This window comes from Dipteris shenzhenensis, chromosome 16, assembly GCF_047967505.1.
Source record: "Dipteris shenzhenensis isolate YYH24624 ecotype China chromosome 16, Dip_SZ_1.0, whole genome shotgun sequence".
In the NCBI taxonomy this organism is placed as follows: Eukaryota; Viridiplantae; Streptophyta; class Polypodiopsida; order Gleicheniales; family Dipteridaceae; genus Dipteris; species Dipteris shenzhenensis.
In genome coordinates, this window is record NC_141611.1 from 1,542,631 (window position 1) to 1,557,796 (window position 15,166).

General features: G+C 45.2%; 1 protein-coding gene across 1 annotated transcript; it reads left to right on the forward strand.

Moving 5' to 3' along the window:
- The first annotated feature begins 1,892 nt into the window (after positions 1-1,892).
- LOC147892379 (uncharacterized) lies at positions 1,893-4,714 on the forward strand. Its single transcript, XM_087386712.1, has 3 exons — positions 1,893-2,295; positions 2,955-3,226; positions 3,366-4,714. The coding sequence occupies exons 1-3, from the start codon at positions 2,014-2,016 to the stop codon at positions 4,444-4,446; spliced, it is 1,635 nt and encodes a 544-aa protein (XP_087242838.1). The 5' UTR covers positions 1,893-2,013; the 3' UTR covers positions 4,447-4,714.
- The last annotated feature ends 10,452 nt before the right edge of the window (positions 4,715-15,166 follow it).

Sequence of the window (15,166 nt, forward strand, 5' to 3'; positions counted from 1 at the left end):
TCTCTCTCTCTCTCTCTCTCTACCTTCTTCCTCCAATATCTTGGCATGCACCTTGAACAATGCCTCTTGAGCTAGGCAAAGAAATATTCTTGTGCGTGAAGTAGAATTGATCCCTCTTCTCTTCTCAACTGAGCCTCCACTTCCAAATGTTTCTGTTTCCTCTAGCCTTGAGAGCACTTCCTCTAGTCTCACCATTGTTTCCACTATCTCTGTTTCTTCTTTATGCCGTATTATAGCTCATAAGAGTTATTCGATCAAGGCAAGTTTTAGCATCTACTTGCCACTTGCCTCATTTTTTGCTTTCTCATTGTTGGAGATCTCTTGTTCTTCCAAGGCAAAAATTTATCAGTATTTGTGCATCTTGCTTTGCAATCTCTGCATCTCACCACCTCCCCTCTCAATCCTTTCAACGTCCCTCTTACCTGCCTCAATGCTACCTAAAGAGCTTGTTCTCATACGTCCTTATCAAGCTACTTTTGGAAGGCTTACTGGTAGATCAATCTCTACTTCGAGGCTGAGCAGATCATCGTGAGAAGGTGCCACATGATTGTTGTAGGTTGCGTTAGTCTTTGTTTCAATTCAAACATGAAAATCTTTCCTCAATGTCTAGAAGTACTTGCTTAATGAAATTGCCACATAATCAAGCTACATAAGAATGCGCATGATCCTAAGGTGATGCAAAAATGACCCCATGCCATCGAACACAATTGTAGCATCCGATTAGAAAGAACCACTATGTTGAAGAGATAAAACCTGCCATGCTTGGACCTGTTCACAGCAGCAAAACATGGGGAAACAAAAATGCATTCAGAAGATATTGGGATCTCGAGATAGCAAGGAGGTGGCAGGGTGGGATGGATTGAGATGATGAAGGGCCATGCGTCAGCAAGATGAGGAGGAGCGTTCTTGTCAATGAAGCTGCCATGAGCTTCAATGGCAATCGCTGCGCCACATGTACCTTCAGCCCTGCAGCTCCATGGCCTGTACCAGGCATCCCTTTCAGCTTCTGCACCACCAAGTATTTCACCACGTTATCTGCTCGTTTATTTGTGGATCGTAATCTTTCAGCTGCAAAATTAGTACGCCAAGACTGCCAGCAAGCATACGTAAGAGCCTGCTCAACTTTGGAAGACTTGCTAAATAATAATATTGCTCAAAGATCGATTTGCGAGTAGCAATCACACTATTTTCATGATATTTGAGAGGTCCAATGTCAATCGCTCAATTTCCATCTGTTGGTAGAGGAGGCAAGGGAATTTGCAGGGGTGAAGATGGTGGAAATGGATAGATGATTCGGCGGGAAGGAGGAGGCAGCCGTGTTGAGCAAAGCAAAGCACTTGAAAAGCCGTCAGACGCGGCCAGTGGAACAGCAGAGGCTTTCTGTGCAAGCTTCTCAGAGGTGGAAGGGCCATTTCTGCCACGTTGGCATCTGCAGATTACCTCTGGACCCGTGCACGCATCACCAGCACAACTGCGCTGTCAGCCACAGCCATCGTCTGCAACTGCGCTCACACCGAGACTGCCATGTGTCCATGCTCGCCGACGTGGCCGCACACGCATTTACTCTCCACCGTCACTCTGGTCGACTTCGGATACGCCTACTGTGTGCGTCTTGGGATTGTTCCTACGTACGAAGTAAAAACACACACTCTCTCTCTGGTCGTCGCTGGTTTGGAGCCACATGGCACTACCTCCAGCCTTCTTCATACAATCCCTCTTGCCGAACCTCCCTCCCTCCTCTTCCTGCCGAACCTCCCGCGAGCCTCCTTTTGGTGCCAAAGCTCCCGCGAACCTCCCTTCTTGCGAGTACGCGATTAACAGCCGTAATAGAAGACAAGAGACAAGAGAAGAGATAAGAGATACGAGAAGAAGAATTTTGTGACTCCAAAAGCTCAGTTAGTTGCCACGTCCTCCCATCATAAGGGCTATCGTTTCGCTGTGGTTGCCTGTGTACTAAAGCGTTGAGATGAAACAAAATGGAGGAGGGGAGGCAGCTGGACTGGGCTGGCTGAGATGGAACCTAGCTATGGGCTAAGATCCGCCCTTGCCCTCCCCCCTGCCGCTGCTGTTTCTTCTTCATCATCCTTTTTCGCTCCCCACTCTCCTCGCTTCCACATTGCACCTTCTTCCTGCTGCACCACCAAACCCTTCTTTTCTCGCCACTTCTTACTGCCCCATCCTATTGATCGCTTTCCGCCACTCATGGCCTCTTCTTCCACCGCCTCGATTCCCTCCAAGGACGGTACCCCGCCGCCGCCCCTTCCTGCAAATGAGGATGTGTCTTCCTCCGCCCATGTAAGTGCCTTTAGGAAATCGCTGCCAGTTTGCCCATTCACTTGCTCTACATTGATTTCGAATTTCAATTGCGCTTCCGCAACTCAGTTTCGTCTATTCTGATTGATGGGTATCTGATTGATACAACTCTCCTCTCTCTTGCTAGTGTCGCTTTTTTGTCCAGTATTGAAAATGGCAGTAGTACGTCAGGTTCGGGTAACGTCAATGCCATGTGTTTGAGATCCTGATACTTCTTCTGAAAACAGCGACTTGAAATTCAGCAAAATTGAAACTGCTGCTCTCTATTGACATCATTTGTGCTTTGGCAAAAAGAATCCCGTTTCCCACTCTGAAGAACATATCGTGCATAATCTCTTAGAGAGGCGTCTCCTGAGAACTTTGTCTCCTTGCATTTTCCATCGCTGGAAATGCCAGTAGAGGTAGTGGTCTTCCTGACGCGTTTTCCAACAATATTCAAGGACAATATAATGGTTCGTTACCCGTCCAATCTGCTTCAAGACGGGCTTAAAGTTGCAACGTGCGCCATGCCTTTTGAAAAATAACAGCTGACCGCTGTATCTAAGACCAAAATTCAGCCTTGACTGGCGATTGGCTGTGAAAGTGTCTGGAAAGGATTTGATGTTGGTCACCCCTGTTAATCTCCCGTTATCGCTGTACAGGTTCTTCAGCCATCTGAAAATGAAGGGAACGATGTCTTATTCTTCTTTCTTCCTGGGGCTTTCACAGCATCCTCAGAGTATTTTCCTCTACTTAAAGCAGTGCAATCCAGGTGCTGCTTCAGGCTATGGGTGGTTGTTCTAGATCCGGGGAATGCTCTCATAATGAAGCCCATGATTGAGGCAAGCTTTGATGGAGTGCTCCAACGAGTGAAGCAGATGGGTTTTCAATTTGGACAGCTCCCTTCCGAAAATGTATTTGTTGGTGGGCACAGGTACAGCCTAAAGCAACTTTCAGATTTTCAGTTATCGTGTGTTAAACTTCATATTGAGTATTCTGTCACTCTCCCACCATGACAACGATGATTATCTACAATTTCTTAACACAACAGAATATCAACTTGTTTTTGACAGTTGGGGTGCCTGGGAATCACGTACAGTAGCAATGAAAAGAGCACATGCTTTTGTCCAGTTGGGCAGCTGTTTCCATTCGAACCCTGACAATCTCGTGCAGTACCCTAAGCCAGTCCTCACATTGTGTGGGGAGCTCGACGGCCAACTCACCCTTGCAGCAATAGCAAAACATGCTGGCGAAGTATATGCTGAAAAAGATGAGCTAGGAGATTTTTATACGTATGCTGTCAAACCTGTAGTATTAGTTCCAGGCATGAATCATGCTCAGCTCAGTCATGGCGTGCCAAACAAAGAAAGAGGAGACCTGGATGCTGAAATTTCTATCAAACAGGCAAGGGCCACTGCTGCAGATGTTATTTCTTCATTCCTTACCGTGCATGTGAAGAAGCGAACTGAGGAAGCATCAGCAAATGCACTTACAGCTTTGACAGAGGCAGTTAGACAAACTCATGACTTATATAGGTCTCTCTGGGAGGCCATGGCAAAACCAGGAAGAGACGTTAAGAAGATGCAGTTGGAATTGGCTGCATTACCTGGGCTTACAGACAGTAATATCGGGGTTGTTGAGCATGATTATATGGACAATTTTATCTACTCCAAGCCATCAATTGATGTAGATTCTCACCTCATTATAGTCAATATTTATCTCTCTCCTTTAGGAAAGTATAATCTTCTGAGTAACTTATGGGTTAAGTTTAAAAGCCGTGAAGCTGTAGCCATCGCATTCAAAAGCAGTGGAGAGCAGAAGGAACCCCTTTCTATTGGGAAACATTTCAATGAAAAAGCCTTTTCCCAAGCCCTTGCACTTGTCCCTGAAGCTTCAAGGAAGAAGTTTGAGGAACGTGGTAAAAAACTGCGCTTTTTGGATGATTTGGTCATAAAATCTTCTGCCCAGGATTGGATAGACAGTGACTTGACTATGAAGCCTGCAGATGATGGTACTGGCTATGTCGATGTTCAATCTACTGCTTTGATCAGTCCTGTCGAAGGGATTGCAGAGAGATTTGCAGGCATGCATTATTTTAAGCTTCTGACTGTTGCAAGGGCCATTCATTGGATTTTTGTAGACTCCTATCGATAGATAACTCAGCTAGGAGTAAGCACTGTACATGCTTTGCTTTTCTGGATGACAAACATGCTCAATTAAAGAATCTCAGCAATTGGAGCTTTTCTTGATATATAATAGCTGCTTTATTAGGAAATAAAAAATATTATGGCACCACTTTCCCAGGAAACGTGTAGGAGTTCCTGGACAGGTATTGGTTGTAGCAGATGCCAATATTGAAGTACATGATGCATTAGAGGGATCTGTATGCCAGATGCTTATTAAGGTTTAAATTTTTTTATTATGTGGTTGTGTGTGGATTATGTGAATGGCACCATATCAAAGGCGGTTAGGACATCTGATGATAGTGCAAAGTTGAAATGAAAATCCTTATTCTCTAAACAAATTCTGGTAATGCTGAAGAAACTAAAGATACCTTTCTTAACAGTTTGATAGCTATTAGTGCTGTAACCTCAAACATTCCACCAGCATTGTTGTTATGACCCCAAGCTCATGGCATGAGCTGGCATTAATTGGTGCAAGCAATGGACCCTTTTTCAAGGGGCCAGTATTATTTCTAGTATAGGGGTGCCCTTACCGTAGGGACACCCCTAGGTTAGTCTATATATCATAACAGGCGGAAATGCTTGCAAAAAGAGAGAACTTCAATAGCAGCACGAATATCAAAAGAGAAAAGGCTTCAGTGCCAAAAAATACCCCAAACTTGGAGACTGTCTTTTTATATTTTTAACATCTGGTTACAGTCCATTGGCAATCAGCCTTTTAACTGGTCTTGAGACCTTATCTGGGAAAAAAAAAGCAAGGACACGTGGCAGTTTGGAGGAGAAGAGCTTGCCGAGTGTCACAAAGGAGGAGGCTTTGGGATGGCTCGATGTGAGAGGAGGAAGATGGAAGATCAAGCGTTTGAAAACTGTTGAGATGATCTTCGGCTTCCAATAGGCCAAGTGAAGCTCTCCTAGCCTCTTCCATTACTGGCAAACAATGAATGCCTGAAGAGAGAAAGAGGACAGAAGTTGATTGGCGAATGGTGAACCGTGAAGGTAGGGAAGGCTAAACCGAAGGAGAAGAACCCAGGAAAGCAGAGTTGAGAGGGATGCGGAGATATAGACATAGAGCCAGTTATGAGATCGACGATCGTTCACGTGAGAAACAGATTTGCAAATTGTTTGGTGCTCCTGCGTCTCCTCCAACACTAATACCCTTTCTCGATGTGATGAAGATATCGAAGGATGGAAGCGGGACTCCATATTCGTTGGCTAATTCGGCCAGCGAATTACTAAATCGGTGGGGATCTAGGGCGCTTTAGTTTGTCTGTAGCGTGTTGTACGGGTCCCACCACGACTGTTCCCATGGGGATCAACGACTGTTTGCCGGTGTGGCCCAGGCAACTAAAATTGTCATGTCCATATTACCGGTAGAACATACATAGTGATTACGACGCCTCTTCTTCCTGGGACCAAGAAGATGTCATTAGAAATCGAACAGTCACCACTCACCATGTTGATCTTGATATAGACCTACCCTTGGAGACTTCAACATTCGCGGGATGTAAAAGCAGACATGCATTTTTCTCTTTACAGTTCCGTGAGCTGTTGAAGTTTGATGGCTATTGTGAGTTGGAGCTTGAAGGCACTGTAGCAGCAATATAGCACGTTCTTCTCATCTGTTTGGGACAAGAAGATGATGGGCCGATGAGGTTTTTCTTCAAAGAAAGCCAAGAATGAAGACAAATGGAGAGAGTTCATCCCTATTGAGGCGAAAACACGGCAAAACCACATACACAGTTTGTTGGCTAGAAAGTTGGTAGCCATTCTCATGCTCTCCCAGGAAGCTTGAGTCGTGTCAAGGAGCTTAATTTGATTGAGGAAACATCACCATTGTGCCTTGCGTCAGCGAAGCTGGAAGAAGGCGCAAATGTTTCTAAGATTCTAGGAAAAGAGTCATGAGCAATTGGTGGGCAAGGGACAAAGGGAAAGGGCCTGCAGGCTTGGCTGAGGTCTGGGTGATGATCATCGTGATAGTTGAGCAACAATCTCTATAAGGAGGACGAAGGGCAACAAGAATTGTTTGCCATCCCATCACTCACAACGTTAAAGTAATCGAACGCCAGAGGAGCAACCATTGCCACAGGCGTGGATGCAAATTTCTAATAATGAAGCAAAGTTGGAGCAAGCAAGCACTAGCTCACGGTTTGCAAAAGCAACTACTATAGCAGTAGCTGGAGAGGTCAAATTAAATCAAGCTTGAACGATGCAACGACCAAGGATGGATGGATAGATGCAATGCTTGAAGCCATCAACAATGTAGACATTGAGCAATTGGAAGTCATAGTTAATTCTATATGCTTGCAATCAAAGTGCACTTGTCTTTTCTACTATGTGTGTCGTAGCCCATGATAGACTTCACTGAATGGAGAAGCCCAACTTGTCTTTGACTGAAGCAGGATATAGGGCACCCACCACAGGTGCATGTGAGGCTATATGGCTCAGAAGACTATTGTCAGAAATAGATTACTCTGATGAGTTAAAGCCAACAACAATATACTGTGATAATCAATCGGCTCAAGCATTGGCCAAGAATCCAATATATCACTCCAGGACAAAGCATATTGATGTCAAAGAGCACTTCATCAGAGAGAGAGTGTTACTTGGTGACATCTCTCCATGTAAGAATATAAGATGTGCATATAACAATATTTTAAATTTCTCCCAATGCTAAATGCATAGTTTTGCTTAAATTTTTCCATTTAAAAAAATCATTATGGTTGAGTCAAATCAATCCTTGTAGCTAGAGATCAAGGTGGTTGAAAGACCTCTACAACATACGATCTTTAATGGTATGCCATGAGCTATAGAAAAAATTCACTAAAAACTCGCAAAAACTTACTCGCAGAATGGCAAGCCCCTCGGTAAAGAGCTTTTCGAGAAACGCCGACTAGCTCTTGGTTTGACACAGAGGAAGGATATTCCCATTAAAGAAGTGTGATGGAATGTAATGTTCACTCCTTCGATTCCCCAGAATCATCATCTTGAGGGAAGGCCTACTTCATGATGTTGATCTTGAGGGAAGGTGTTGAGAGATCACGCTCAACATCATATGATCATGTGTGCATAGCACCATCATGTGATCATAGCACTAACCCAATAGAGTGCTATAAAGGAAAGGGTTGGGGTGTGCATAGCACCATCATGTGCATAGCACTGACCCAATAGAGTGCTATAAAGGAAAGGGTTAGATGCCCTAACCCTAACCCTAAATGGGTTTGTATATATTCTACATTTTCAACTAAATCTAGTGTATAGTTAGTCATTTGTGGTGTGCTCTCTAGCTGTGCCCTCTCTCCTCATCTCACTCTTCTTCTCTCCCCTCTTCATATTTTTTCAAACTTTCTCCAAATGCCCTGAACCTGTTCCTAAAGCACTTGACTCTAATGAGCCAGTGCTAAAAAGATGTCTGTGGCCAGTTGACTCATTGGGTCCTCCTCCAAGATTACAATTTCGACAGTACTTATAGGCCTAGGATGATGAAGTAGCTAGCTGATGCTTTGTCTCACGTTTATTATCCTTGCAGTTGCATCTACTGCGAATGATTGTTCGTATGTCACTCACCCAAGTCTCTCGATGTCATTCATCGCCTCCTTATTCACCTTTCAACCTCCACAGCCTCCTACCCATTTTTCGTGTGAGGATTTGCTCTGATTTCATAAGCCTCCTTTCCAACACCGTCTTTAAGTCCCCTCGTGTGTCCAACATTTGTACCTTAAGTCCTTTCATAATGATGTTTTTGGGGGACATCTTGGATTTGCTAAGATCTTAGCACGATTAACTCTGAATTCTTTTGATAAAACAACGTTACTCCTACTCGCTCTACTTAATTAAATTTTATTAATTAGTCTCGCCCTTAACTTACACTCAATTAACCTAAGCTCATTGCTCATTTAAGTAACTCGCTTTCTACTGTAGCTGCCTTGCCCGCTATGCCCTCATTGCCCGCCCTCTCCTCCTCCCTCGCTCGACGCCCCGCTTCTCCCCTCTGCCTCCCCTTCCCTCTCTCCCTTTGACTCACCCTCCTCTTCGCATCCCTCTCTTTATAACTGCACATGGGCGGTCTTTGGAAAGTTCCCAACTAAGCACTCTCTCGAAAGTTCGCCAACCGACTCGTTTGTCTTACCTTAATATTCCCCCCCGGATGCGAACTGCCCATATATGCTTAGCTTAATTTTTCCTCCCTCGCCCTCGACTAATATTAATGTAGGAATAAACCTCATTGTGGGTGCCTCCCTACCTACTAGTACCTCCAGTCTTGTCTCGTTTGTCAACCGTTCACGTCCCTACCCACAAGCTAGTTGGGGATCTTAAGTCAATTTCAGCATCATTGTCTTCATCGATTTTGTTACCCGATGGGCCATCTCCCAACCATTAGCCTCCTCAAGAGCCTCCACTGTCACCCAGTTCCTAACTGTCCATGTCATTCTCCAACATGGGTGCCCCAAATATATTCTCTCCCACCAGGGCTCCAATTTCAAGCTCGAGGTGAGGCGCAATATGGCCAATTAACCCGACATCGAGCAACAGTTCACCAGTGCTTTGCACCCTGATTGTAATGGTCTCATGGAGCGACTCAATCGAACCATTAAGTTAATCCCCAACATCGCAATTGGGATGTCTCCTTGCTCTATGTGCTCGCAACACACAACACATCCTTGCAAGAGTCAACTCACATCAGTCTGTTCGAAGCTTTGATTGGTAGTCGTCCTTGGTTTCCTACAAAAACCGGCTTAATCTGCCTTACGAATATGGAAACTCAGCGGCGTTTTCCAATGGTCCCAATTTTTGCAAGACACCTTGTGATTTGTCTGACAAATTGCCATTGCCTACCTCCACAAAGCTCAAGCTTACCTTAGTGATCTGGTGTTGCTCTACATGGGTGGGGCCGCTCAACCTAGTAAAACCACTGTAGTAGGCACACCACTTCCCACATTGCATGCATCAAACCTTTCCATGCCCGCATTGTTGATTTTTCGTGGTGTATGGTAGGACACGTAGTAAGGGCTCCCAATGTAGCAAAGAAGAGACGTATGAATATAAGTGTGGAAATTAGGAGACGTGCTTGGGGACGGGTTTCCAAGTACTAGTATGCAACCCGCACGATGATGCGGATGAGATAGTATGGAGGCAAGAGTTTCATCCAAGCCACATTCTTCCCACAGGTGTAACTATTTTCTGAGATGTAGAACGCAACACCTTGCGAGCACAAAGTGTGGTACTTAAGAGCTAGAGCTATGGCATATTTCTAACAACTACTATGGAGTTGTTTGTTTGTTTAACAACCGTGATATAGCACCTTGACCATGGAAAAATGCATATCCCTGTGTCAATCTCCTGGTCTCATGATTTTCGGCATAATCACTGTCATAGTATCCATGCATTTGTGGATGACTTCCTCTGTATCATGCAACCGTGGATGACTTTCTCTATATTCTATCCTAAACTGTCATAGTATCCATGCAATTGTGGATGACTTCCTTTGTATTCTATCCCAAACTGTCTTGTACCTCTGATGTATCTCAAGACTCTTTTGGCTGCGTTCCAATGAGACTGTTTTGGATTTGCTACCATAAACTGTGCTAGTGAGCTTATTGCATAACAAATATCTGGCCGCGTGATAGTTTGATATATAAGAGATCCGATGAGCTGCCTGTAGTACCTGTCATTGACTGTAGGCTTTTCTGAATCTTAAGTTTCAAACTCTGTTCCATGGGAGTGGCTGCAATCTTGCAATTTGCCATATGAAACTTCTTTAGGAGACTGTCAATATACTTGAGCTTACTCATGAATGTGCTATCTGAATCTCTCTAGAACTCAATTCCAAGACAATATTGCATAAGTCCAAGATCTTTCATGTCGAACTTTGCAGATAAGTCTTGTTTTAGCTTTCTGATGAAGCTATCCTTACTTCCTGTCACAATCAGATCATCTATGTACAAAAGTGCAATAGTAATGTCTTCCCCTTGAACTTTGTAGGAGAGAGTATGATTTGCATTGGACTTCATGTATCCCAGATCAACAAAATATTTGTCGATTCTGCTGTACCAACTTCTGGGTGCTTGCTTTCAGCCGTAGAGACTTTTCTTGAGATGGCAAACCTTATTCTGCTTTCCTGGTTCAACATAACATGATGGTTGTTACATGTAGACTTCCTCGTCTAGATAACCATTGAGAAATGCATCCTTGACATCGAGTTGGTACACATTCCATTTGCTGAGTGTCACTAGTGATATCAAGAACCGTATGGAATCCATTTTGCTACTTGAGCATAAGTCTCATCATAATCTTGACCATATTGCTGTGCAAATCCTTTTGTAACTAGTTTGGCTTTGTATCTTTGAATACTTCCATCTGGATTGTTCTTCACTTTGTATACCCATTTGTTTGTTATGGCCTTCTTTCCTGGTGGAAGTTGTCGCATAATTCCCAAGAATTATTCTTATACAATGCATCCATTTCTTCATTCATAGCAATTTGCCATTCTGGCTTGTCTGCTGCATCTTTAAAGTACACTGGCTCTTCTGTAGCCATGATGGTAGTCATAAGAGCATAGTTGGTGGTTTCAACCTGAATTGCTTTGCCTTTTTGAGCATATGTCAATCTGGCTGGAGGTTTGCTTTCCCTAGTAGACCATCTAAGCTGCTGTGGCTCTGCTTGGGGTGTTTTTGGTAATTCTTGCTCTTCTTTATAACCTTTTCTGTAGATGACTATGAAATCGGTGCTTCTATCTTCTGTGTATTTGAGGTTTTCCATTCTGATTCCTGATCAAAGACTGATCAAAGATTACATCTCTAGAGATAATGACCTTGCGGTTGATGGGATCATACAACTTATATGCTTTGCTTTCTTCATTGTAGTCAACCATGATGCATTTGCGGCGTGACTTCGCATCCAATTTCCTACGATGATAATCATGTATGTGGGCATATGCTCTGCAACCAAATATGCAAAGATACTCAATGTATGGCTTATGTCCAGTGAATGCTTCATAAGGTTCAAATAATTTCTTTTCTTTGGTTCTTTTTATGTGCTGGGTCAGATGCGTTGATGCAAAGGCTGATGTGTGTGTCGGAAGTGGATTTTTTGGCGAAGCTTAAAAGTGAGTGATACTTGCACTGAAATGTGCGCATGATGTGACGAGCACGTAGAGCACAAAAAAGCGAGCGATTTTTCTTTTTGGAGTGCCCTCAAATTCTTCTTGGATCAAGAGATACAACTTGATCTAGGTGGAGGGGCAAAAGGAGTGTAAATGTGCTCAATGATGATGTGGTAGTCAGGGGGTCACATGCAATGATTGTGCCTAGCAGGGACTATGCTTGTGGAGTCCTATGCTGAGGTGGCAGGAGTGGTCACATGCAAAATGCCAAGTGTGCCAAGCAGGGAGTGCCACGTGGCATTGATGAGCTAGTAGAATGATGTGGCAGGTGATGTGTCATTGATGATGTGGCATGTGATGTGTCACTGATAATGTGGTTGCCACTGTGGCAAATGACGTGGTAGCTAATCCTTTGTGCTGATGTGACATGTGTGACATTGTGTGGGTCTTGGCAGTGACTCACGTGTTGTGGGGATCTTGAAGAGATGCTGATGGAGCCTACACTCCAAGCTACTCCTTGTGAGAGTAATGCAAGGAACGAGTCATCCGCAACTGTCACTCAAGCAGCCTCCGGATTGTTGCAATGTGTTTCCATGCGAGAATGAGGGAAGGGGGAGAGGGAAGCAGAGAGAGGAGAAGGGAGGGAGAAGGAGAAGGGGGAAGGGAAGAGGATAGTGAAGGGGTATGGAGTGGCAAACACAAGGGCACTACAATGAAAACAAGAGAACACTCAAAACACTCTCTTGGAAGAGAAGAGGGAGCTTGTATTCAAACTTGTGCAAACAACAATGAAGACCAAAGTCAACACTTTGGCCTTTCATCCAAGTCACCTTTTGAAGGGAGGGCCAATCCTTTTCCTTAAAGCACTCTCCTTCTCTTTACAACCAAAGGCTCTTGGGTCCATAGGGTGCCAAGGCATACTACCATTCTTTCCATCTCTCCCTACTAGTTGAAATAGCGCTTGTGTTAACCATATTAAAGCGCTTGGGACAAACTTGGCATTAGGAGGTGGTTCCCAAATAGTGCTTGTGTTAGCCTCGCGCCTCCAAGGATTAAGGGATTTGCGGCTCAAACTCCCTGAGCGCCTCATGCCTTAAGTCATTTGGGGTTTGAAGCCCGTGAATGAGGCTTAAAACCTGGAGTGGTGAGGCTTAACTTCTGAGAGATACTTAACAGCAGCTTGTAGCTGGAACATAAAACTTGTGCACGTTGCTTGCACTCCTTTGTCTTGGGATATTTGGGGATCAAACTCCCTGAGTTTGAGGTGTACTCCTTCCATGGCTATTTCCATTGACGTAGACCACAGTCTTTGGCCTTGGGGTGTTAGCTGGAACATACAATTTGTGCACATTTCCTGGAAGCTTGGCCTTGAGATATTTGGGGATCAAACTCCCTAAGTTTGTCTTGTGCTCCTTCCATGTGCATGTTGCCTGCAATCATTGGCCTTGGGGTATTTGGGGATCAAACTCCCTGAGCTTGTCTGTTGACGTAGATCATGTAGCTTGATCACCTCTAATCACCGATTACCTTGCATTTGGTGACTGTACTCTATGGATATTAACATGCCCCCCTTCCTGTTGCTGATCTGTCCTCGGGTTAATCGTGCTGGAGGAGGTCTGTGGTGAGGAAGGAATGCATAGCGGTCCAGCTATCGTGGAGTGAGGCGAGTGAGGTACGAGTGATACTTCCAAAAATGGGTGGCATGCATATCCTCGTATGTGTGGATGTGATGTCCGTGGAGATTGTGGACGTGGAGGTAGAGGTGGAGGTCTTGGAATTGCATAGGACCAATGTCGGGATTGAAGAGAATCTGGTTGTTCAGATTGTAGAGGCGATTGTCGATGGGACGACTGTGGGTGAGGAGATTACGGAGGAGTAAGAGGAGGAGGCAGCTGAAGTGGACCGCTGCTACGACGGCGGGATCTGGAACTAAGCCGTATGTGTTGTTGAATGACTAGAGGTGGAAGCAAAATCCCTCCTGAGTCATTTCTTTGGGGAAGCTATACTTTGGAAAGTTGTACAACATATTTGGGTCCTTCTACTGAAGTTCTCTGAATTTGGCCCAAGTCCATTGTCTTTCCATTGGCATATACAAGGGGTGGATGCGACGATCGACGTGGGCACTATGGTAGTAGTGCCAAATTTTCTCCAGCTTCAAGAAGGGGAGTCACCAACGTGGCTGTAGACTGGCATCTGCATCGGTTGTTGGGGCTGGAGCATCGAGAGTGAGGTTGTATCCTCCTCTTGTGCGCTTTGGATGCGCACGGTGCCAGTCATCAAAGGACTGCATGATGAATTATGTGAGGGGGCACACCTCTAGGATTTTGTATAGATGGAGGTGGGAACCCTTGTGTTGGCACTTTCAATGATGCATAAGCGCACTATCTGGTGGCAGCTCTTGAAGGGACTGCAAGTTGGGGCGCCACTGGACATCTTCAGGCAGGGAGGTAGAAGGACCTGGCGGAGTGTCATCATTTGCAATGGGCATGGGCTTCAGCTCTGCTGTGCCTATTGGCGTTGTCGCTTCGGGCTACCTTGAGTAGTGTGTTGAAGGCTGCGTGAGGAAGGTCGACCAAAGCGGTAGAGGAGATGGACAGGGAGATCCTGTGCTATGCTGTGGTGGTGTTAGAGGCATTAGACAAATACTCGAGCAATGTTGTCCGAGGGAGGGGAGGTTGGGTGGCTTGTTGGGTGGGTTGGCTGGGATCCAAAGGAGGTGGTGGTGGGAATTTTGTTAGGAGGGGCAGTAGCATTAAAGAGGGCAATGGCTTCTTGGCCATCTTCCTCGGTGACTTCCTCGAGGTATGCTACATGAATTGTTTCAAAATTGCTCACCAAGGACTCAAGCAAGTCTTGGAGAGCTTGTAGCACCCTATTGAAGGGGATTATTATGCCGAGGGGGTTATAGGTGGTGGACTGGAATGCCGCAAGGTGCCCTTGAGATTGGATTGCAGAGGCTCGGTCGTAGGTCTGCATCCAATTAATGTATGCTTGCAGACTTTCGAGTGTGCAAACCCATGGCGTGAGTTTCTCGAGCTTTGTGATTTGCATCACTTCATCGTCCGTTTGATAATTAAGGGATTCCATGATGATGCAGCACTAGGCTTGAAAATTGAGGAGGATGGGATGGGCTGCTAGAGTCTAGAGATCAAAGGGGTGGAGGAGAGATAGAGAAGTGGGTTGGAGATCTAAGGAGAAGTATGACATGGCTAAGATGGGGTGGTAGTGGTTGGGGTTACGGGCGGAGGATGGTTTGGAGGGTGTTAGGAGGGAGTGGAGCTGTGAGGTCTAAGTGGAAGATGAGGTTTTGTGTGCGGAGTGCATCGTAGTGCATTTGGAGGGTCTGGGGGATGGTGCATGGTGCAAGTGTGTGTGGCAAATTGTGCGGAGACCTCCCTGTACATCCAAAACTCCTGTTGCTCCTGGTCTCCCAATCCTACTCCTCTAATTGGCCGGGGGCACGCTGGCGTTCATTCTCTGCTTGGAGGGAAACTGTAATTCCCTTTCTTGTGCCAGGAGATCTTGTAGGGTTTGGATTTGTTGTTCCTGGTACTCCTGTGTTTGGGCATACTATGCCTCTGCCTGCAACTTT